This window comes from Ovis canadensis, chromosome 10 (genome assembly GCF_042477335.2).
Source record: "Ovis canadensis isolate MfBH-ARS-UI-01 breed Bighorn chromosome 10, ARS-UI_OviCan_v2, whole genome shotgun sequence".
Lineage (NCBI taxonomy): Eukaryota > Metazoa > Chordata > Mammalia > Artiodactyla > Bovidae > Ovis > Ovis canadensis.
In genome coordinates this window covers 48,471,848-48,495,668 of record NC_091254.1, presented here as the reverse complement: position 1 = coordinate 48,495,668, position 23,821 = coordinate 48,471,848, and the positions used below count along the sequence as shown (strand labels likewise).

The following is a 23,821-nucleotide window of genomic DNA, read 5'->3' as shown; positions in this document are numbered from 1 at the left end:
GGGGCCAAGGGATCCAGGGCTCCCGTGGTGGTGTGAGGTCTACACGGAAGAGCAGATGTCATTTCTGTCCTGGGCAGCAGGGCCAGCTTGGTCACTGGGATGGTCCCTCCCACCGGACCTCTGGCTGTACTAAACTTATCACAGGGTCCCTAGGGACAAAACTGACGAGGGACTCCATGAAGGTGCTGCTTGATTCGCAGGGCAGCAAATCCCCAAGTCAGTGGGCAGAAGGCACACATGAGCCACCACCACAGGGATCCGGGGATCTCGCCCCACGCCCAGAGCTAAACTGGTTCCAACTCAGAGCCTCCTCCTGAGGCAGAAGGCAGATGACCATGGGGTGGGGGGGGTCCCATTTCTACAACCCTTCCTTCCTGTGAATTCCTTGGTGATGGAGCCCAGGAAAGGGAGGTCCCCCAGCTTCTAAGCGATGCTCTGTTGGAAATTTCTGACTGAGAGGCCTCAGTAGGGGTTACACATGTGGACCGGAGTGAATGGCTTGGCTGAGAAGCCCCTGGAGGAGCTTGGGTAGGACACTGTGGGTTACCGGATTGCTCTGGGGAGGATGTGACTGGACATATCAGAACACACCCCGGCACAGGAAACCACCCGTCCCATGGAAATCCACTGCAAACGAGGCTGTTTAACAACTGTGTGACATTATGTACACCCCGCAAATGCCCATCTTTGTTCCTGGTCATCTTGATGCTGACTCAGCGGGTTCAAAAAATAAAACGGCCCTGGTGGCAGAAACGGATGCCCAGCCTGGGCTAAACCACGGGCGTCCCCTCCACAAAGCTAATGATACAGTGCCTTGAAGGACCCAGACGGCTGCTTGTGGGGAGCTGATTACAGTGGGCCCTTTTCACAATAGGCGGTTTGTCTTTCCTGGAAGAGACACTTATTCTAGATTTGGGTTTGTTTGTTTTGCCTATCAGAGTCCTGCTGGAATCTCCCCGGAGGGGGCGCTGTTCACGGCAGTGCAGGAATGGAGGGGTCAACACGGGGGTTCACGATCACTTAATAATACACTTGCAAAGTGTCTTCTTTCCATCCAGTAACTCTGCTCTGTCAAAGCTGAATCTCCTCCCCTCTCAGGAGGGGCTCCTGGCAGCACCCCAGCCCTGGTGCCACTGGCTCTGAGCCCAGGCCGGGCTGGTGAGCCTCCTCGTGCATGAGGAATGAGCACCCAGGGAAAACGTGGTGTCCTCTGTGGTCTCTGCCACCAGCATTTCCCAATTGGACAAATGCGGCAACCTCCAATCAGCCTCCTTCCTCTGGCCTCACTCCCCAATGGCCTTGCTCTCTGAAGCCCAGCTGGCAATGGCTTCCGCTTCACTTGGAACAACCCTGACTCCTCGAAACCTGCGATGCCCTTTCTATGCAGACTCTCTTTAGCCTCCGGGCTGCCCCGGCCTCCCCGGCCCTGGACTCCCGAGCTCCAGGCACCCGGCCTTCTCGCTGAACCTCGGACACACTGAGCTCCTGCCTGACCTGGGCATTCGATGCTCCTTTGACTGGAACCTCTGTTCCCTCAGATCTTCGCTCCCTGCTCATCTTCCAAGTCTTGGCTCCAAGGTCACCTCCTCAGAGACATGAGGTCGCCCTCCCCTACTCCCACCTTCCCCTTCTCCAGAAGGCTCACTAGTGCCCAAGGGAGCCCTGCGTATCCACTCACTGGTTCTGTTTAAATGCGGGAACATACATGCTTTGCGATGCTTGACTCTCTGCTTTACTCTAACAGTAACAGTGGTGCCTGGCTCAGAGCGGACGCTCCACATATTTTTCTTTCTTTTTTTGCAGACTGACAGGTTTTCAACTAAAAGGGGAATAAAGGAGACTGTGATGACTGGAAGCAAGCTCAGAATCTTGGAGAACAGGCTTGGAGCACCTCAGAGGGCAGAGATAAGCACCAGGTGCTGTGAGGAGCAGGGGGTCCGGAGTGCGCGGGGACCAGACGTGCAGAAGGCGAGACAGCGCCTGTGCCCCACAGCCAGCCGCAGAGGGGAGGCACGCCCTTTCCTGGCGTCGGGCATGTGCACGTGTGATCTCTTTGTGTTTTCTGTTTCCTCTCCTCCCACTTCTTTCCACTGTGAGATGTGTGTGGTGCTTAAATTTACTTTTGGGCACAAACAGTGGTGGGCCTGCAGGAGGGAGGCACCTGATCGGAGGCCCTGGACTTGGAGACACCAGCAGTGACTGATGAGCCCCTGGGCTGCTTCCAGGGAAAGACTGAGAGGGTTCTCATTAGACATGAAATTGGTGTGCCCTGTCCTTTTAAAAAACGAATGCCTGGGAATTCCCTGGCGGTCCAGTGGTTAGGACTGCGCTCTCACTGCTGAGGGCCTGGGTTCAGTCCCTGGTCAGGGAACTAAGATCCCGCAAGCTGCATGCGCCACCTCCTCCCCCCAAAGAACACCCTCCACCTGCTTCACCTTTCTTCACGGTGCCCCCGTGGTGTTACAGCTCCTTGTTAACTCATCATCCCCACACAAGGACCTGTGAGATGAAAGGGGCTTCGTTGTGCTCCTGGCACATGGCAGGCCCTTGGCAGACACTGAATGAATGAATGAATGAATGAGTGATTTCCCTGGAGGAGCGACCTTCCTCCACCGTGGTCGGGGAATCCACACACTCACCGCCTCATCCCTGGAGGACCCATCCTACTCCCGGTCCCTGCGCCCCGTGTTGGTGGACCCATCACCTGAGCTGAGGGGCTGAACCCCCTTCCTGGGACTCTGACTCCTGAGTGAGTGACTCAAGGACAGATGGACGGTGTCTTCCTCAGCTCCTTCCACACGGCTCCCCAGCTCCCAGGGGCCACCCTGACTGCCAGGTGTTTCCTAGATGCATTTCTAGGCACCCCATCAATTTTGGGGACACTGACACCCTCCCAAGACAGTCTCTTTTTGCTCCAGCTAGGCAGGGTGAGTTTTTGCTACTTCTCAACAAAAGAACACTAAACTCAAAACAAAACAAAGCATGGTTCCAGAAAGCACAGAAATAAACTGTTCATGTAAGTACAGGGTTGGAGGAGAAACTGTCCACATTCTTGCCCGCCTAACTACAGTATTTTCACTTTTGCACACTCATGTTAAACCTTTGGCCACATGTGAGCATGCTGCATAGGGCTGCAATCATGGTTTGTTACGGGCTGAATGTGTACCCCCCTAAAGATGCTGAAATTCTAACCCCCAGTACCAGCGAGGATGTGTCCTTATTTGGAACAAGCTCTTCGTAAATGATCCAGCTGACACATGGTCATTAGGACAGTGCCTTAATTCTTTATGGCACCACGTGAAGATGAAGGCAGAGACCAGGGACATACAGCCAGACGCCGAGCTCAGGGGACCCGAGGCCGCCAGGAACCAAGAAACGGCAGAGGGTTCCCACCTCAGGCCTCGGAAGGAAACCGCCCTGCTTCCAGCCTCCAGAATGGAGACAATTCTGTTCTGCTGCTGAAGGGACCCAGTTTGTGGTACTCTGTGACGGCAGCCCTAGTAAATACAACAATATATGTGTGACTTTATTTCCTTTTCTTCCTTAATTTTCTCACATTACAGTGGTCACTTTCCCCGTTGTTACAGACTTTTTCCTGATGATGCTATAAGCTGCTTTGAAGCGGTCACCCGTAGACGCTGGGCTCACTATTCCACCAAAAATGGACACTTGCTTCAACTTCTCTCCATCACAAGTAACGCTGCCTTTTCTCTCCTTGTGACAACTTTCTTGAGATTCATCACCAGGCGCTGACGACTGGGTGGGACGGAAGGGGCTGCTGAGCAGAAGAATGACTGACGATGCCTTTGTCACCGGGGTCCCCAGGGCAGTGGGTCTGAGTTCTGGGCGGAACAAACGCTGCCGTGTGTAAAGGGAAGGAAGGAGGTTCTGGGCAGAGCGAGGGTGCGAGCCGTGTGGTGGGTAGGAGAGCAGGCAGGAGAAGGAGAGGTGCAGACGGCAGGTAGGCAGGCGGCAGAGCCTGCGAACTCCTTACGAGGCTGGGGCTTTATTCCAGTAACCACAGGGAAGTTCGCAGGGAAACAGCAGCAAGAACCGAACAGGAATAGGCGCTCAGAACCAGTGTGGATGGAAGCCTGGCCCGAGGAGAGGCAGGGGCCCTGGGATGAGGGAGGGGGCGCTATCCCAGGGCCCCAGCTGCTCGGCCGAGAGGACACAAATCAAGAGATGCTCGAAAACTTCCTCGCCCCCAGCCGCCCTCCAATTCCTCTTTCTTGTCACCCTGTCTGATGAGAGTTCAGACTGGGTTCCTCCTGGGGTAGAAATCAGGCCACTCGATGGTGGGAGAGGAGGGGACAATTCCTCAGCCATATGTTCAAGCTGATCGCTCAGCCCCAGGCAGAGACCTCCCAGGACACACTCCCAGGGTAACCACTTCTGGGTCACTTCTTCACGCACCCTGGTCCCTCCTCCTCCCAATCCCTGAAATCTAAGTGACACCGAGCAATACTCTCCTCCAAGTCTCCAGAAATAACTCTTTAAATCCTGCCCCTTATTGTGGCTCTGGTCACCACCATCACATGGAGGGCGTACCCACCAGCTGGCGAGGCCTCCAAGAGCCCCGTCCCTCACTCACGCTCACGTGCGAGGCTCGTCCTCAAAGCCAAGGCAGAAAAAGTCAGCACTGAAGCTCTCCGGTGGCTAGCCGTTCACTGCCTCTATTTAAGGAGTCCGCACAGCTCAGTGGTTAAAAACATGGGCCTTCAGTGAAAATTCTAACTGATTGTAGATTCAAGTCCCTTCTCTGCCACTTCCTGGGTGGTTTATCTATTTACACTTGGGGTTTCTGATCTGTAAAGCGAGGATTACAAAAGCATCCGCTCAGCACAGAGTTGAGATCAGATGAATTAATCCTCAGAGCACATGGGAGGGCGTCTGCCCCACAAAACTGCCCGTCCTATCCCTGCCCGTGAGCCAGCCAGGCCACTGTCCAACCAGCGGGCTGGCTCAGACATCGGTGTCCGCGCTCAGGAACCTGAAGTCAGATCGGTAAGTGTTCACTGGGTAAGTCCCAGGCCGGCGCATGCATGGCTGTATTAGATAAAGTCTTCCATACGTATACCATCTATTAGATAAACAAGCGAATCTCAAACTCTCAGGAAGAGCTTTCAGAGGGTTAAGACAAATCCCCAGGAGCCCATTCATGGTCAGATCACCACAGCAGGAACCCAGGACCCAGACTTCCCAAGGTCAAGGTCACTGAGACGACACAGAGCCCATAGGGCACCTTCTCTGGACGGGGTGCCTTCCCTGGGCCCAGGGCAGGCCACACGGGTGCAACAGGTTGGGTTCCCAGACTGAGCAACGATTCCACACCCGCCTCCGGGAGACGGACCTGCCCGGGGGGGACTGTGAGACTCACCGTTGGACGCTCTCAGGTGCCGCCGGCGTCCCACACGGTCCAGTCCAATGGGGGTGCTCTGGGAGAAGGCGCAGGGCCGCAGCCGGGCTGACACCGCTCTGTAGGGCGGCACCTGGTGTGCGGGCACGGGCGGCCGGGCGGCGGGCTGCAGAGGAAAGGAGGGGCGGTGAGGAGAGGCAGGAAGTGGGGCTGGGAGCCTCGAAGCCCCAGATCACAGCTGCACAGACTCAAGGGCAACCTTCCTCCAACGTGGAAACCCAGTGCAGACCCCCAGGGTGTCAGGTTGTCAGCCACCTGTCAGGACACACCCACGGGGACACTCAGGAAAGACCACGGTGGAGGAAGTGACGGCCCCCACCCACACATGTCCAGCAGCACCCCCAGGGAAGCTGAGGCAGTGCCAGTGACTGAGGCCCGTGACAATTCCTTCCCACACACCCCCCACACACACACACAACACACACACACACCCGCCCGCAGGCAGGACCAGCATCTGCGGAACACCGTTCCTGTTCACCTTAACTAACAGGGCAATGAGCTTTGTCTAAAAGGAGAGTTGGTTTCCCACCAATTTAGAAGCATCTATAGCCCCCGGGATCGTCCATACGAGTCGTCCCTAAAATGACACCGAAGGCCATGTTGGTCCATGCTTTCCATAGGCTTTCTCAGTATTTCTCTACCCAGTTCCCTAAACAAGCTTAGGGGGCAGAAAATTATCTTACTACGCTCCTTTTGGATGCTCTGAAGTGAAAAACTGTCTTAAGTGCTTAGATCGCCCCTAGACTGTGTTTCATATTAGAAGAGATTTGCTTCCATTCAGAATCATTTCCTGTGATACCATGGTGAGGACAGCCACCTTCAGAATCATTTCCTTGCATGTAGAGCATCTCAACACAACAAAAAGTCTGCAGTATTCTTCAACATAATCTGCTTTCACCTTAACTGAATTCAAGTTAGTTCAATTAAGCAAGAGATTTGGGGGGTATTTGCTATAAATAAGCACTGTGCCAGGGTTATAGGGAGAATGCAAATAGAAAATCCAATACCAATATGTTACTGCCCTTTCAAGAGAATGTATGGGTTATTTAGGCCTTCCCTGGTGGCTCAGGTGGTAAAGAATCTGCCTGCAGTGCAGGAGACCTGGGTTTGATCCCTGAGTTGGGAAGATCTCCTGGAGAAGGGAATGACAACCCACTCCAGTATTCTTGCCTGGAAAACCCCATGGACAGAGGAGCCTGGTGAGCTACAGCCCACGGGGTCACAAAGAGTAGGACATGACTGAGTGACTACCATTTTCACTTTCTTCCTGAGTTATTTATGATATCAACCAGCAAGTTAAAAAAAAGAAAAATGAAACCCACACTTACTCATGTGAACACTTGACCGTGGCTGGGATAAGACCTCACCAAATATAAACTCCTTCTGAATGGGGGCCTTTATTTAAATGTTTGTATCCTCAAAGGGCTTTCTGGGTAATTGATAAGTATTTGTTGAATTGCTAAAATATACTAAGGAAATAATATTAAGATTTTAATCTATTGTTGAAACAGTTACAAAGCTGCAACTGACATGTAAAGAGTAATAAAATGGCAGAAAAAAATTACTTTCTCATCTAGAAAAAAATCAATTTTCTTCTTGTCTTTCCATTTTAGGGATAAGCGGCATTTTCTTTCCAGATTTCTTCTTCGAGGAAGCTCACTAAATATGCACGGCTACTTTCCCCAGATGATTTAGAACAAACAGCAAACCAGTTTCACATATTATCTGAGATCCCAGAAAGACAGAAGATTAGTCAGAGCCATCCAAATGTCAGTGGGTTAGTTCTAATTCATGCATGTTTTCAGAGTCAGGAAGAAAGGCTGTGAGTGGATGACGCCATCCCCGAGGCAGAGAGAAGAAAGGAAAACGTGTCTGGGAAGTCTGCAGCAAGAGGACAGAGGCCAGGAGGCTCTGCGGGCAGCATGGCTGGTCTTACTTGGGGCAGGAGGGCTTCCCCCTCCTCCGTCTGGCTGCTCCCATAGAAGCCGACCCCACCGATCACGGAGATGGGGCGTCTTCTTGGGCCCCCCTGGAGACAGCCCCCAGCAGGAGTCTGGTCTGCAGGGTCTGTGGGGGCCATGCTGGGCTGGTGGTCACTGTCCACAGCGTCCTCTTTCTGGGGGTCCACGGCAATCGAGTCTTCTGGGATAGACAGACTTCGGGCGACCAGCTGGCCATAGTCAGAGAGTGGTCGGGGCCTCGACCTCTTCCCAGACCCCAGTCTCTTCCTGGGGATCCTCTGAGCCTCCGTCCTCTCTTCCTCCGGTGGGGGAGCCTGCCTCCAGGACCCCTCGGTCACAACCTTTTCAAACGCGAACAAGTTAGGTAAGGGTGATATCCAGGAAGGTAAAGAAAACAAGTCCCCGCCCCTCCCCACCAAGTTGACTATATGCCAGAAAGACACGACTGAAACACAGATGGGAAGAAGCAAACCTGTCTTTAATCAGAGGCTTAATTAAAACCCTAATTTCAGTAGTGATGTTGGTGACACATGATGAACCATCATAAAAGATACTAAGAAAAGCAGCACCCATTTGTTTATTTTTGTTTCTGTTTTCATTAGTCTAGTGAGGAGTTCCTGCAATTTATGTCAAAGAGTATTCTGCCTGTGTTTTCCTCTAAGAGGTTTATAATGTCCGGGCCTAACATTGAAGTCTTTAATCCATTTTGTGTTTATTTTTGTGTGTGATATTAGGGATTGTTCTAATTCCATTGTTTTACATGTAGTTGTCCAGTTTCCCCAGTACCACTTATTCAAGAGATTGTCTTTTCTCCATTGTATGTTTTTGCCTCCTTCATCGTAGATTAATTGACCATGGACGTGTGGGTTTACTTCTGGACTTTCTAACCTGTTCCATTGATTGACATTTTTGGCTTTGTGCCAGTACCATACTGTTTTGATTACTGTAGATTTGTAGTATACTCTTACACAACAAAGGAAACCATAAAGAAAATGAAAAGACAGCCCTCAGAGTGGGAGAAAATATTTGCAAAAGAGGCAACTGAGGAATGAATCTCCAAAATATACAAATGGCTCGTTCAGCTCAATGCAAAAAAAACCCAATCAAAAAATGGGTGAAAGCGAAATAAACATTTCTCTAAAGAAGACATACAGACAGACCAAAAGCACATGAAAGGATGCTCCACCTCACTCATTATTAGAGAAATGCAAACCAAAGCTAAAACGAGGTATCACCTCATACAAATCAGAATTCCTATCATCAAGAAATATACAAACAATGAATGCCGGAGAAGGTGTAGAGAAAACGGAACCTTCCTACCCTGTTGGTGGGAATGTAACTTGGTGAAGTCACTATGCAGAACAGTATGGAGGTTCCTTAATAAACTAAAAACAGGGCTGCCATATGATCCAGCAATCCCACTCCTGAGCACATATGCAGACAAAATTATAATTCACAAAGATACATTCTCCCCAATATTCACTGAAGCACTGTTTACAATAGCCAAGACATGGAAACAACCCGAATGTCCATCAACAGAGGAATGGATATAGAAGATGTAGTACATATACATCAATACAACGGAGTATTGCTCAGCCTCAAAAAGAATGAAATAATGCCATTTGCAGCAACATGGGTGGACCCAGAGATTATCATCAGTCAGTCAAACACAGAAAGACAAGTATCATATGATACCACTTATATGTGGAATTTTAAAAAAGGGTACAAGTGAAGTTACCTACAAAAGAGAAATGAGTGACAGATGTAGAAAACAAACTTATGGTTACCAGGAGACAAGGGGAGAGAGGGATAAGTCGGGGGATTGTGACTGACAGATACACACTGCTGTCGCTGCTGCTTAGTCACTTTAGTCGTGTCCAACTCTGTGTGACCCCGTGGACTGCAGCCTCCCAGGCTCCTCTGTCCATGAGATTCTCCAGGCAAGAATACTGGAGTGCGTTGCCATGCCCTCCTCCAAGGGATCTTCCCGACTCACAGATGGAACCCGGGTCTCCTGCCCTGCAGGCAGTCTTTACCACCGAGCCACCAGGGAGGCCCACATATACACTGCTAAGTCACTTCAGTCGTGTCCGACTCTGTGCTGCCCCATAGACGGCAGCCCACCAGGCTCTGCTGTCCCTGGGATTCTCCAGGCAAGAACACTGGAGTGGGTTGCCATTTCCTTCTCCAATATATACACCACTATATATAAAATAGATAACTAACAAAGCTCAGGTAACGCAGGCCTCCTGCAGGAGAAATGGCCCAGAGGCTGCATTTGCTATCCAAGGCTGCCTCTCTCAGCAGGTTCACAGACAATGTGTCTTAAGGGGACTGAGTCTGGGCTGCTGCATGGCCCAGCACGCGGGGACTTGGTCTGATGGGGCAAGCGCTAAACCAGATCAGCCTACTAACCAGCTGGGTGTGCCTGAACGAGTCACTACTAACCTCTCAGGATCTCAGATTCCAGACCAGACAGCCCCACAGGTAGAGAGTCTGCTGCCCAGAATTCGACGACACTTCCCAAGTTCTCAAGTGACTGTTTCAGAGGCAATGCCATGTACTAGGAGAAACCCGAAGGTGTGGGAGTGGGCAGACTTCTGTCTAGTCCTCCTGGCCTGGGGTTGGCTCGTGGCCCCAGGCTTCAGCCACTGCTCCCATCTGGGTCCTGGGAGGACAAAGTGTAACTGTGGGGATCAGAGTGCCCCCCCACCTCAGCCCTGGTGAATCACTGCTCTCAAAGAGCCGCACGGAAGAACAACCACGGGGGCTCAGCCCGCAGACCTTCCACGTCTGGGCTCAGAGCAAGCAGCAGTCCCTAGGAGCCTGGTGTCTTCAGCCCCTCCGTCCTGAGACACTGTGTAACAACGACTTGAAAATAAAACAGAACCCCACCCAGGGAGGGCTGGAACAACCAGGCAAGTCAAGAGACAGCAGGGCAGGAAGAGCGGCCACTCTGGTTGTCTCCCCACCCCCAAATCCCCAGAACCCTGCCCTGAGAACTGGCCCAGTGAGCCCCACCTCTCACCAATCAGTGGCAACTGAGACCTGAAATGCAGGTAATGTACTTTTAATCTGAGACCCAGGGAAGCCTGGTGACTTGCTCAGGGCCACGCAGCCAGTCAGCAGTGACACCAGGTGTGGGCCTTGTAACCCGTCCCCACTACGTCATGACGCGCCCATACGCCAAGTCGTTTTTTAGTCCCTCAGTCGTGTCTGACTCTTTGCGACTCCATGGACGGTAGCTCACCAGGCTCCTTTGTCCATGGGATTTCCCAGGCAAGAATACTGGAGTGGGTTGCCATTTCTTTCTCCAGATATACCAAGTCACCTCTGCTCAGAAGGCAGTGGGCTCTGGCAAACTCCACTCCCTTCCGACCTGCCAGTTCGATTTTTACAGCCTGGACGTCTATGTCCAATTCAAGTCACCATGGACAGGGTCCAGAACACACCATGGTGAATAAACACCACTTTGAGCTGCAGACTGAGCTGGAGACACGTAAAAACAGGCTTTCCTTTTACCTGAAAGCAGGAGAACTCAGTTGTCATAAATCCCTTCCCTCCCTTGCAAGGAAAAGGTATTCTTTTCCTTCCAACCAGGGAAGACTGACTCTTATCACTGAGAGGAGAAGCCCTCAGCTAAACAGACACTGGCACAAAACTAGCCTGTCTCCCTCCTGTTCTACAGGGCCCTCATCTTTCCTAAAAGTCACTCATTTTCCATAAGTGGCTTTTCCTACCGCTTTCCCCTGTTAAGATGCCCTAACCACTTCTTGCAGTCAGTTTTCTGTGAACTCCCACTTACTCACTTGAATAAAAGTCAACTTTTGTCAGTTTAATCTGCATACCTCCAGAAAAAAAACATACGAGGGTGTATTAAAACATTTTCCTCTGACACCATGGGAAAATATGAGAATAACTGGGGAAAAGTTTGTATTATTATTTTCTTTTTTTTTGCAGTAGGCACATATAAAAAACAGGCTATTATGGGCTGCTTAGTTCATTTACTAAATCAAACAGCACAGACAACTTCAGCACACAGTGAGAAAAAACTCATTTATATCATCACCCTGTGATAAAAAGGTTCAGAAACAGCAAGCTAGCAAAAGTAGAAGTACAAAAAAATTGCAGACAATAAACTGATCACAAATCTACATGCCGTTGTTGTTGGGCTTTGTTTGTTTGTTTTTCACTTATGCAACCTGCTTTCCTCATTGATACAGAAAAGAAAAACAGAGAGGCAGACAGATGGGTTTAGGAAAACCAGCGGCTGGACAGATCAGGTAACAAATCCTTCTGAGAGCAAACACGCTCCAGGAAGTGATGGGGGCGGGTGAAAGGAAGGTGTGCAGAGGCAGGAAATGAGACGCTGGCTCCTTTAAGCTCATGCCCACGGGGCAGCTCGGGGAGAACTAGCTGTGGCTGTGCTTTGAAACCGTGCAGCCTCGCCAGAGACAGGAAGGAGAGAGCTCGCCTTCTGGGTGGTGCAGAATTGTAATACATAAAACCAAAATGTACACTTTACTCAAAGCAGAAGTCCAGAGGGAGAGAGGGACAGATGGGGGAAAACCCCTGACTGAAGCTCACATCCGAACAGCGAGGCTTTGCCAGGAGACATATTCCTTGCAAGACACATGTGAAGTGTCCCACAAATTCTAAAACTGAATCACTGAGCAAACTTTAAGTGCTTCTGAAATACGGCCATCCAGAGGACACAGCTTTGATTGCGACTCTTCCTAGTACTACAGACACCAGCAAGCCAAGACCTACACCAACTCTGCCACAGGCAGTGGCCCCCAGACCCTCTGAAGATCAGCAGGTAACCACATCCATGTTCTCCAAGAGTGTTCCCTTGCTTTAGAAACACTCTCTCTGAGTGTAGGTGGCCGGGCCAGAGCCCCACCTGGTCTACCTTCTCACAGTCCAGCAGCTCAGCGCAGAACCACCCAGGGCTCAGAAAGCCTGACCTAGACCTGCCAATTCACACCCGTCATCAACGTCTGTACACAGACGTGTGTGTGGCCTCATTAACCCTTGCTTCCCGGCACAGTTTTAAGTGCTTTACATAGGCTGTGGGAAGAAAGCTGGATATGGAATCAAAAGAGAAATACTGCTGACTCTGAGTGTGCGTGCTCAGTCGTGTCCGACTCTGTGATCCCACGGACTGCACCTGCCAGGCTCCTCTGTCCATGGGATTCTCCAGGCAAGAACACTGGAGTGGGTTGCAATTTCCTTCTTCTGGGAATCTTCCCCACCCAGGAATCAATCCTGCATCTCCTGCATTGGCAGTTGGGTTCTATACCACTGAGCCACTTGGGAAGCCCTCAAAAGAGAAACTCATGAGCAATTAATGCTTGCTGTCTCCCTGGAGAGTGCAGCGCTGGTGTTACAGACTTCAGTTGTCCTGACAGGTGTAAAACTGATGATTAAATGTGCTGAAAAGAGTCTGTGAGCCTATGGCCTTTGTAACTTGTTTGATGGGCAGAATAGGTAATTCATTAAAAATGCAAATATTAACGTTCACGTGGACACAATTTACTACTGATCACGCAGTTCTCTGAGCATAAAAAGACCCTTACTGATAACTATGAAAAATCTGGACTCTTGAGGTCTTCCCTCCCCTGCCTTCATAATAATCATTCAGAGGAATTCCATCTGGGGGACTTAACACCGCCCCCCCCGGCCCCGCCCAAGACTGTCCTACCATCTCAGAATCAACAGCAGCACAGTGTAAGAGCTGACTCACTGGAAAAGGCCCTGATGCTGGGGAAGATTGAGGGCTGGAGGAGAAGAGGATGAGATGGTTGGATGGCATCATTGACTCAATGGACGTGAGTCTGAGCAAACTCCAGGGAAGCCTGGTGTGCTGCAGTCCATGGGGTCACAAAGAGTTGGACACAACTGAGCGACTAAACAACAAAAACAACAACAACATGAACAATAAAGAGCTGGACGTGACTGAACAACAACAGAAATGTTCCAAAATCAAGAACCGTGTTTTAGAGCTGAATATGACAGAAGCCTATTGTCTAAACCTTCTTGGACAGGAGTCCTTGTTGATGACATCTGAGCTCCTCTACAGAGAAGGAGAGGAATCAGGATGCAGGGAAGCAGGCAGGGAGGCAGGGCTTGGCTTACTCTCTGGGGAGGGTGCTGAAGGATGGTGTCTGTGTTCCCAGCATCAGTGCACTTCAAGCCACAGTTAGCAGTACAGTCATGCCACTCAACAGCCCCGAATGCCTATAGAATCCAGGAAACCAAGGTTTTCCGGATTAGAACGCAGAACAGCACCTTCATAAACATGCCTGCCTCTGTGTTTCAGCCGAGGAGATCTCAGGCACCCCTAACTCCTCCGCCTCCGTCTCCAGCCACCTCCAGCCACCTCCACCCACGTGACGACTACGTTCTGCCAACATTCAGTCTCAGAGGGAATCTGTTCACGGCTCTTGTAGAGGCAGTAACTCTCTTCCGTGTCTCTAATCCACTCTCCATCCTAAGAGGAGCGCGGCTAAGACTCCTAAGACTCTAAGACACACATCAGATCATGGCTGGCGGTTCAAAACCTCATCCGATGTGCCTTTCCAGCTCCAGCTTCACCAGCCGCACCAAACAACTCACTGTTTGCCACTCGTTATCTGATGCAATTGGAAATGAGAGAACGGCTGCTCCCTCCACTATACCTTTTTGCCCCCGTCCACCTGAAAATTTCATCCTTCAACATTCAATTGAAGTATCACTTCCTGCAAGAAAACCTCATAAATTCCCCTGGGCTCTACGTTCTGTTTTCTGCGGCTCTGTTAAAACCACTGCTGTATTTTTATAGGCTTGATTTGTTTATCTGGGTGTCTCATGAAAGCAGCTACTTACATTCTTTCCAAATGATCTGATGCTATCATCACATCCCCAAAGTCTGCAGCCTGGGAAATCAGTAGTTAGAAACTTTGATGAACAGTTGAGGGATGAATGGGAATAAAGGAGCAAATAAGTGAGCAGTTCTTGGTGTCAAGGAAGCAGTTCTCACCCTACATCCAGACATGACTTTATAAAAAGAACTGGGGGGTGGGGTCGGGGAGGTGGTGTCCGAAAAAGAAGGACACGACTTTCCCAGGATTCTTTCTTTTCGGCAACTCTCACTGATGGTGACTAGATCTGTGATCCCTCCTTTAAAGGAACAAGAGTCCATCCAATGCACTTGACTGGCCAAGTAAACCCTGAACCTGATGAGATTGCTGTTCACCAAGAACACCCTGGTTAAGAGTCTGGGGCTGTGGGTACAGGGACCACGGGAGGGAAGGCGCGACCAGGAGCGGCACCTGGTGTCTCCAGAGAATCTAACGTGGATGCTGCAAAAGATCTCCAGTGTGCTTAATTCAAAAATTGCAGTACCAGTATTTCAGATGAATAATTTATGCCTCAGAAAGAACAAATCCAGACGTGCAGTGGAACCTGCTGTAAGTAAACATATGACACATTTGTGTCGTATATCAGGGAGTGGATCAGTCACACACCGTGTCCAAGGGCCGCCCACCCCACCCGAGGCTCTGACCTTCCGGACACGGCAGGGCCCTGCCCTCTGAGCCACAGGCCCACCACTGTCCACACAGCTTCCTCTCCTGTGCCATAGAGTGATGACACCCAAACTGCCAGGAGAGGGACGGAATGAAGGTCCTCAGTGAGTGGCCCGGCCCACCCCAAGCTGCCAACTCCACCCAGAAAATCAAGAGGAAGGACTCGGCTCTGGGCAAGGACCCGCGGAGGTAGGAGGTGGTCCACGCTCCATGGCAAGGATGCTGGTCCACACTCTGTGGCAAGGATGCTGGACAAGAGAAAACGGTGAGGAAGCGTGCAGATGGCGATGACGCCAGCATCTCAAAACTGGCCTTCACTGATCCCATCTCATTTAATCCTAAAAGCCATACAGTGGATACTTTAAATTCTGTTTTACAGGTAAGGAAGATGAAAGGATTGCACCAAAGACTGGGAAACCAGAAATGGTCAGAATGTGTTTGTATGCGGGTCCCAGCAGAGGCTCCCCAGGCTCCGGTCCCCCTGGAGGCCCAGCTCCAGGCCCAGCCATGGGGCTTGGGAGGGGACGGTACCCTCTCCAGGCCTCAGTTTACCCAGCGTCTGAAGCAAACCCCAAAATGCTGACCTTGAGAGGGCGGCTGAGAAGGACCTTTATTAACTGAACAAATCAGATAAACAGAGGTTGCTATGCATACTTTTAGTTGGATGAGTCAATGACATTTTTAGAGTTCCAATGTGAGCTGGTAAAATTCCAGCCGCTACCCCCACCCCTCGAGGGGGAGTAGCCATTGAAGGCCAACATATTTTAGACCAAATGCTTTATACCACCATTCCTTCTGGCTTGAAAGCTTTTAAAGCCATTTCTGGGAACTGGCATTTGTACTCTACAGAGGTTCATGTCCAGCTGATAACAGAGTCCAGTAGAAACACCAGGGTTACAAGTCATGTTTAACTCTTTCAGGAGTTAACGCCTCTCCTTCCTGAACCAGGGATTAGCTCGACAGAGCTGGAAGAGAAACGCCCAAACCTAACCTACAGGACATCAGGACCGAGACAAGTCTGGCGGAGACAGCAGGTGTCCACCCTCAATGCCTGAGCTATTCCCCTATGGGCCCTGTTTCAGGTCCAGGTCACAGCTCCAAGGCACAAGCTCCAGCTGAGGCTTTGTGCCCTTACTGTGCATGCTGGGTCTGTGCCCTTACTGTGCATGCTGGGTCTGTGCCCTTACTGTGCATCCTGGGTCTGTGCCCTTACTGTGCATCCTGGCTGGGCCCACTGCAGACTCAGAGAAACTCTGGCTGGAAGGTGGAAAGTGATTTGCAGAGTTTAACTGGTCTGTACTGAGGAGCCTGACTGAAGGCGGCAATTTTAACTAACAATGAATCTGATAACAGCTAACATTCATGCTTTGTTATTAGTAGTAATAATATCAATAATAAATAATACTATAGTTTTAATTATATGGTAAATAATATGACAAAATAAAACAAAATTTTATTTCTAATGTATAATACATATAACATAAATGCTATATGCTAATGATACTAATATTAAACCATATGTTTAAAATATAAAACAATATATGCTAATGATATTAATAATAAAGATATCAAGCTAAGCAATCTTAAGGTACTATGAGTATATTTCAGGCGCTGTGGTATCTTTTTAAAGAATATTTATGTGTTTAGTTATTTTTGGCCACGCTGGGTCTTTGTTGTTGCGTCTGTTGTTTCACTCTCTGTCCTTCCTCGTGTCCTGGATCTCCTCCCAACGCTTCAGAGCCCTGTTACCTCCGAGATCTCTGCGGCAATAAATTCCAAGAGCTTTCTCTCTGGTCATCTTTCTCCCCAGTTCTCTTTTTTAGAGACAGTGGATTAACTTCTCAAACACACAATTCTGAGCTTGGCCCTTCTCTATTCAAAGACATCTCTGATCCCTCAATGCTTATCAAGTAACATACAGATCCTTTATGTGGAATCCAAGAATCCACAGTCTGAACCTAATGATTTCAGTTTGACCGGGATGGTTCCCTGACACCAAATCAAACTGTTGTGTCCTGTTCTGTGAAATCACAAAAAACGTCTGTGCCTCTGACTGCTGAACCGCTCCACTTCTACTCCATAACTACCAGCAGAAATTTCACCTTTTTCAAACCAGATTTGATGACCCCTATTAAGCCTGCCTGGATTTGGTGCGTGGGTAAGAACTACAACCCTTGTGAAATCCCTCAGCATCACGGTTTTACCCCTGTTGTGGGGTTTAATTCACTCGGCGTATTCTGCTATGACTTAGATACATCTTGGGTCATCGATCGTCTCCCTGACATCGCCCAGTGTTCCTCAGAGCTACATCTGAGTGTCCGGAACCTGATGGGGACTCGGCAACTTGGTCCATAAGGGTGTAACACGGTGGGTGTCAAAATCAGTTCTAGAAAACACTGACCTTACCTGGCCCCTGTCTGAAGGAGTCAGGTCAATCTAGGTTGGAGAAATCACAAAAGGAGAGTGAACAGCAGACCGCGACGGCCGCTGGGAAGCACTGGGCCAAGCGTTTGCCACATAATTTCCTTGGTTCTTACAGACCTCCAAGATAGAGAGAGCTCTCCCGTGCTCTACCCTTAAGGTGTTTAAGGGTCTGCCCAATGCTGGGCATCTTTCAAATGGCAAACTAAAAGTCTGAAGCTCCTGTAAAGGAGTTACAATGGATTCTCATCACTTGAAAGAGTTCACCTGTGGCATACTCAGCACCACCAGGAACTAGGGCATCCTTTCTGCAGGACCAAGGACAGGGCCCCAAATTCAGCCAGTGAGCTACTGGGTGACTCTGCAGGGACACCAGCAGCCACACTACACCTGTGCCTGCTCCCTTATAAGGGAACGGGTATAAACGCTCAACTGCATTTTTCTACCAAGTAACAATTTCAGTTTCATTCCCAGGTCATCGTTGTTACAACAACGTTTACCACTAGGTGGCAGGAGTACAACGCTATGGAGGTGGTTTTGGGACACAGCCTTGTTCCACTGTGCGCAGTTTTTCGAAGATTGTCACTTTTACTTCTAAATGATTCTAAGTTACAAAGTTATTCCCCTTTATTTAAAACTGCATGATAAGCATTTTAAATATCATAAAATGTACAGCTTTCAATCTTTTAAAATTCAACAATAACCATAGCTCAAGCTAGCTTTAAACATGTAAGCGGAATCATACATACTACGTACGTACTAAGTTGCTCAGTCATGTCCAACTCTTGGTGACCCCACGGACTGTAGCCCTCCAGGCTCCTCTGTCTGTGGGATTCTCCAGGCAAGAATACTGGAGTGGGTTGCCATACCCTCCTCCACGGGATCTTCTGGACCCAGGGATTGAACCCACATCTCTTGTGTCTCCTGCACTGGCAGGCGGGTTCTTGACTGACTACTACTAGCTCCACCTGGGAAGCCCACTAGTGGAACCATACTATCAATAAACTAAGAAAATAACACAGTGTACATTAAAATATAGTAAAGGCTGATACTTAGTTTTATTGTGGCCATATAAGATTGACAAATACTGCTTCTAACCTAGAAAGATTAGAATTGCTGCATTTTAAAGCAAGGTGCTTTCTGGTTTGTTTTGTTTGCTTCATTTTGCTTGCACTTTGCTTCTAAATGACAAAATAAAAGAGAAGGTTTCATGTTATCTTTTACAAGTACTTCTCTGCAAGTAACAGAGAAGATATGCTGAAGATTACCAGCATACACAACGTAAATTGGGCAAAATCAGTCTTTTATCTGTACGTCATTTACTTTAACTAGCACATATAAGAGGAAGCTTGACGTGTTACATGAGAATTTTGCAGATATGAATGCAACCTAAAAACGTAATAAACATCTTAAAGAAAATCTGTAGCATTATCAACATGCCTGCACTATTAACTGCTTGCATCCTGCTTTCTCTCCTCAGTGATCCCTTGTGGGTAGAAACTAAGTGCCATAAACTAAGAACAGCAAATATAAATGTGAAATTGTATAATGATCAAAAATTACCCTGGGAAGTAAATAAGTCAGAAACTCCTGAATATATTTAATTAATATGTGCTCAGGAATAAAATACTTTAATGGCTTTTAAAAAATTATTATTAATTTTGTTAAACAGAAAATGAAGTCCCCACCTTTAACACAAAGAACCCTCTTGACCACAGCAAATCCCTCTTTTGAGGAGGAGGCGGGTGTCCTAAACTATCAGTATGGCAGAACGGGGTGCTTTGTGTAAGGAATTACTGGTCATCTCATCATCCAGGCAGAAGTGAAGCCCAGACTGGCTCAGGCCTTGATGGATAACACAACCCATTGCAGAGGCGGGACTCTTCCCTTGGCTGGCACTGAGTCCCATTTCCTTACAACCGCTACACCGACTCCTTTTAGGAATATGCAAATGAGCAAGTGGTCATCAACAAACAGGACCTCTGGAAGACAGATTGGCCCTGAGGTCTCCATGCAAGCCTGGATTCAGAAAAAGTGAGGCAGTCTCACTCTCTGGCTACCCAGGGACCTGTGAGGTGGACTTAGATCTCCCGAAAGTGATCTGTGGTAGGCCCCCTTTCTAAGGCTCCCTACAATGCAGAGGTTACAAAACAGTTCAGAGGCTGCCCTGGCTTCCGAATTTGCTGCATCATCATGCTCTCTGCAGGCATGAAGGCAAAACTGAGGTCCACTCTGGGGGCCAATGGGAAGGAACCACTGCTGGCACAATTTATACCTGTGATACAGTCTAGCTTCCTTGGTGGCTCAGTGGTAAAGAATCCGCCTGCCAATACAGGAGGCACAGGTTCAGTTCCTGGATGGGGAAGACCCTTTGGAGAAGGAAATGTCAGCCCATTCCAGTATTTTTGCCTGGAGAATCCCATGAACAGAGGAGCCCATGGGGTCGCAAAGAGTTGGACACAACTGAGTAACTCAACAAAAACCACACAGTTAGGAGCTTATGGGAAGAATCCTCTGCAATACAGACATAAGCATGCATCTCCTCTGCTCTCAGCTCTGTAAGGGAACGTTACTGAATGCATTTATAGAGTAGAAATTACACAGTAAGGCTGCCTGGATCCTTGACAGGAAATGAAAAGAACATTGCTCTCGGAGCCTTGACAGTTATTAGTGAATTTGATTCATGAGATGCTTGTGTTCTACTCTAAAAATAAGCACAATAACCATCATAAAAACTTCTCTGAGCTATCATCACTCAGGGTTGACAGGTATAACAGTACACGTTTCTAATTCACTCTTGGGAAATGAAGTCGACTTCGAACATGTAATGGTCCCTTAACAAAGAATCTCATTCACACGAACTCTGTTGGAAAGGGCATGGAAACAGTTTAAAGTAGAAGGAGAAGAAAAGTCATAATAACGTCTCAAAGATTAGAATTTTGAGAGCCCCTATGAGCTGCATGGGGTACGAGAGAGATGCCTTCAACTTTTCTCCCAAATCTAGCTCAGAGCTGGGCTCATCTCTCCTAGAGGAACTGTGTGGTATAAATGCCACCTCCAGGAGCTTCACAGAATAGTGGTACATTTCACAACAAAGAGAGAGATCACTTCTTAACCTGAGAAACAGCAACCTAACAAGAAGACTCCTGAGGGCAACACAGCTTGGAGCGCTGCCTCCAGGAAGGTGAAGGGACCACCTGTGCCCATCTCAGTGGCAGGAGGGTGGCGCTGACAGGCACCCGTCATGCTTGGCAGGCCACCAAGGATCCTTACCTCTTCTGTCTTGTCTTCTGGACCAGACGCCCCTCCAAGGCTGGGCTGAGCGTGGCTCCTGGAGCCGCTGTCCTCCCTGCCCTGGTCACAGGCGGCTGGCACGGCCTCCTGGGAGGACCTGAGACCTTGCTCCCTCTGGGCAGGCCCTTCGGCCCTTTCCTCGCTGTCTGCTGAGCTCAGGGACAGCACGCTGACACTGCTGGGACACTTGGCACTTGCTGCATCGGGGCTCCGAGGGCTGGGGGGCTTGGGTGTGGTGGGCCTCAGAGGCCCGAGAGGATGCTCAGGCTCGGAGGGAAACCGGTCGCCAGGTCCCGGTTCATCGGAGTCTCTGTCCGACATCTCCCGGGCCTGTGGGCTGGACGGAGAGCCCTGGGCGCGAGGAGCGGCACCTCCTGGGACCGCTGCCCTGGGCGGTCCGCCTGCACCCACCAGGCCCGGGTCTCGGGGCTCCGCACGCCCCCGTCCGCACCCCTCAGGGCAGGCAGCCGCGCGGCGGGAGTAGTCATCGTGCAGCCGGCTGAGCGGTCGCGGCCCGGGCCCTGCGCTCCCGGGTTCCCCAGTCCGGCCGGCCGTGCCACCCCCCGCGAGCCGGAGCACGCGAGCCAGGTCCGGCACCCGCAGCGGGCTCCTCCAGCGCCTGGGCCTCGTGGGGCCCCCGCCCGAGCCATCAGAGTCGACGGACGAGCCGCTCAGCGTCCTGCGGGGCACCCGGCCCTCTCGCGAGCCCCGCAGCTCGGCCAAGTGCGAGGCAGACTTCCTTCGGAAAGAGCTCTTCCCGAGGAAGGTCAGGCTGTCGGTGCTCTTGCTGCGCCGGCAGACACCATTCCGCTCGGGCTCGCGTGCTGGCGGCTCCGGCGCCTCGCACGCCACCGGCCCGGGGGGCTCCGGGTCGAGGAGGCGGATGCGCCCCAGGCCGTAGGCACGACGGAGGCTCCGCGACCGGAGGGCACTACGCGCGAAGCCGTCGTCCGGTTCCTCGGGGTCCGAGCCGTCGGAGGCGAAGCCGGGCCCAGGGGCACACTTGCCCGCAGGGGCCCCCGCCGCCGCGCCGTTGGGGACGGACTTGCCCAGATCGCGGTCCAAGGTTCCCTCCTTCGCCATATCCCACCCCTCCCGGTTCTGAATCCCCTGGAGGACCGAGGACTTCAGTTTTTTGAAAGAGCCCATTTTCCGGAAGGAGGCCAGGGCGTTCCACGTGGACGAGCTGCCCACGAGGCCGGCGGGCCGGGGCCGCTCGCGGTCGGCGCGCGTCCTGCCTGGGCCGGCAGAGAAGAGACGCAGGATGCGGGCCGGGCTGAGCCGCGCCTCCCGAGCGCCTGCGCCGCCGCCGCTGCAGCCGCCGTTGCGGCACGCTGGGTGGGTCCCCATGCCGGAGTCCTTGGGATCAGAGATGGAATCAGGGACCGCAGCTCCGCGCCCGTGGCCGTTCTGCGCCGTGGTCATGTTCTCGGGGCCGGGGGCCCGCGGGCGCAGGTCAGCGCGGCTCAGACCCACGCGCGCCTCGATGTCCCCCGGCCCCACGCGCAGGCCTTCTTCCTGGGGGCCTCCGGCCTGGCCTTCCCGCCCGCCTTGCACATTGGGCTCCGCAGTCACCGCCTGCAGCGGAAACAAAGCAGGGAGTTAGGCCCGTCATGCCAAGAAGAACCTTCATCAATGGAGGCTTAGCTATTTTGTTTACGAGTTGCTAACAGAAAACCAGGCCTGCCGATCACATAAAAACCATTTGCAATTACTATTCAATTACTATTAATAAAATGTTATTTTTTCCTAATTCATAAATGAAAAGGGAAGAATGCAAATTTTGCCTATGGGTTGTGCATTCCTTATGATGGTAAACTCTGAAATCCACCGGCACTTGTTTCAAGAAAACTTTCGAAAAACTGCTAGAATGAAAAAGCCAAGGCGTAGTTCGAGATTGTGTCTTCTCGTTATTCAAAATAGAAGACATCAATTATCTCTCTCTCTATCTCACACACACACACACACACACACACACACTCCAACAATATTCCAAAATATCACAGGGAAACTTAAACCAGGTTCAATTTAACGCAGCTCATAGGAGGAGAGTGTTTAGTACACAGGAGGCCTCAAGCAAGGAGTTGTGATGTCAAGACAATGAGCTGCATATTGTCTACAAAATACCCCAAACTCTAATGACAAAGATGCAAAACACCCCGGGGGCCACCAGAGCAGGAGGGACCAAGCTGATTTACCTGAGGTCAGGCTCTGGGAAGGAAACCACATTAGAGGGGCCTCGGACCAAAGATGCTAACTGGCTGGGGGAGTCCAGAGAGTTGAGGGTAGTACTGAACTATGAGAAATCCGGACACAAATTCACATCAAACCAATAGCGCACGTTCGTCCTTCCTCCCTCGGGCCAGATGCCCACCGCACAGTGTCTGTGCTCTCCCCCGAGTGAACATGCAGCTCAATGGCCTCTGCCCATCAGGCCAGCTCGGCCTTCCCAGCGAGGGAGCATGGCTCCCCTGCTCTCAGTGAAGGATCAGAAATGGAATCAGGGAGGGTGCTCATCATCGTTTACCGGGTGCGTGCCTGTCAGACCCCAGTGCGAGGCACTTCAGAAACAAGATGGCACTGGCAAGCCTACGAGGTCAGCAGGACTATCCCTGTTTTATGCACCATCAGATGGGCACCTGGGCAGGTTAAGGAAGTCACCTGAGGGTCCCACAGCTCTCCCACTCCAAAGGCTATGCTCTTCTCTACTGCTTCAAGGTAGGATTTGAACACAGGCGTCCGACTCCAAGCTCAATGCTTCATGACATCGTTCAGTCGCTCAGTTGTGTCTGACTCTTGGCGACCCCATGGACTGCAGCACCCAGGCTTCCCTGTCCTTCACCATCTCCTGGAGCTTACTCCTGTGACAGAGCCAGTGGCAGCCGGTGCAGAAGTAAGTGGCACTCTCTCCAGGGTGATTTAAGAGGTGCTGACAATCCTAAGCACCTCCCTCACATTCTGTCACAGCCCAGGCCCAAAGCTTGCCCGTCCAAGAGCCAGCCCTGAGATCCGAGAATGGTCTGCTAATTGTTGCTGTTGTTCAGTCGCTCAGTCGTGTCCAACTCTTTGCAACCTCATAGACTGCTGCACGCCAGGCTTCCCTGTCCTTCACCACCTCCCAGAGCTTACTCAAACTCATGTCCATCGAGTCGGTGATG

The 23,821-nt window shown here is 50.7% G+C and overlaps 1 protein-coding gene and 1 long non-coding RNA gene across 3 annotated transcripts in view; both read right to left on the bottom strand.

The window, feature by feature from the left end:
* SPATA13 (spermatogenesis associated 13) overlaps positions 1-23,821 on the bottom strand; it is a 106,413-nt gene that overhangs the window by 37,723 nt on the left and 44,869 nt on the right. For both annotated transcript variants that reach the window (XM_069602285.1, XM_069602286.1), the window contains exons 2-4: positions 20,643-22,241; positions 7,356-7,721; positions 5,381-5,525 (exon numbers count right to left, since the gene is read on the bottom strand). In XM_069602285.1, coding sequence (XP_069458386.1) covers positions 5,381-5,525; positions 7,356-7,721; positions 20,643-22,088 — 1,957 coding nt within the window. In that variant the 5' untranslated portion in view covers positions 22,089-22,241. The remainder of the gene's footprint in view (positions 1-5,380; positions 5,526-7,355; positions 7,722-20,642; positions 22,242-23,821) is intronic.
* LOC138446891 (uncharacterized) lies at positions 3,508-4,726 on the bottom strand. The gene is made up of 2 exons (XR_011259589.1): positions 4,595-4,726; positions 3,508-3,756 (listed from the first exon to the last, which is right to left on the bottom strand). It is a non-coding gene; the product is annotated as an uncharacterized lncRNA (long non-coding RNA).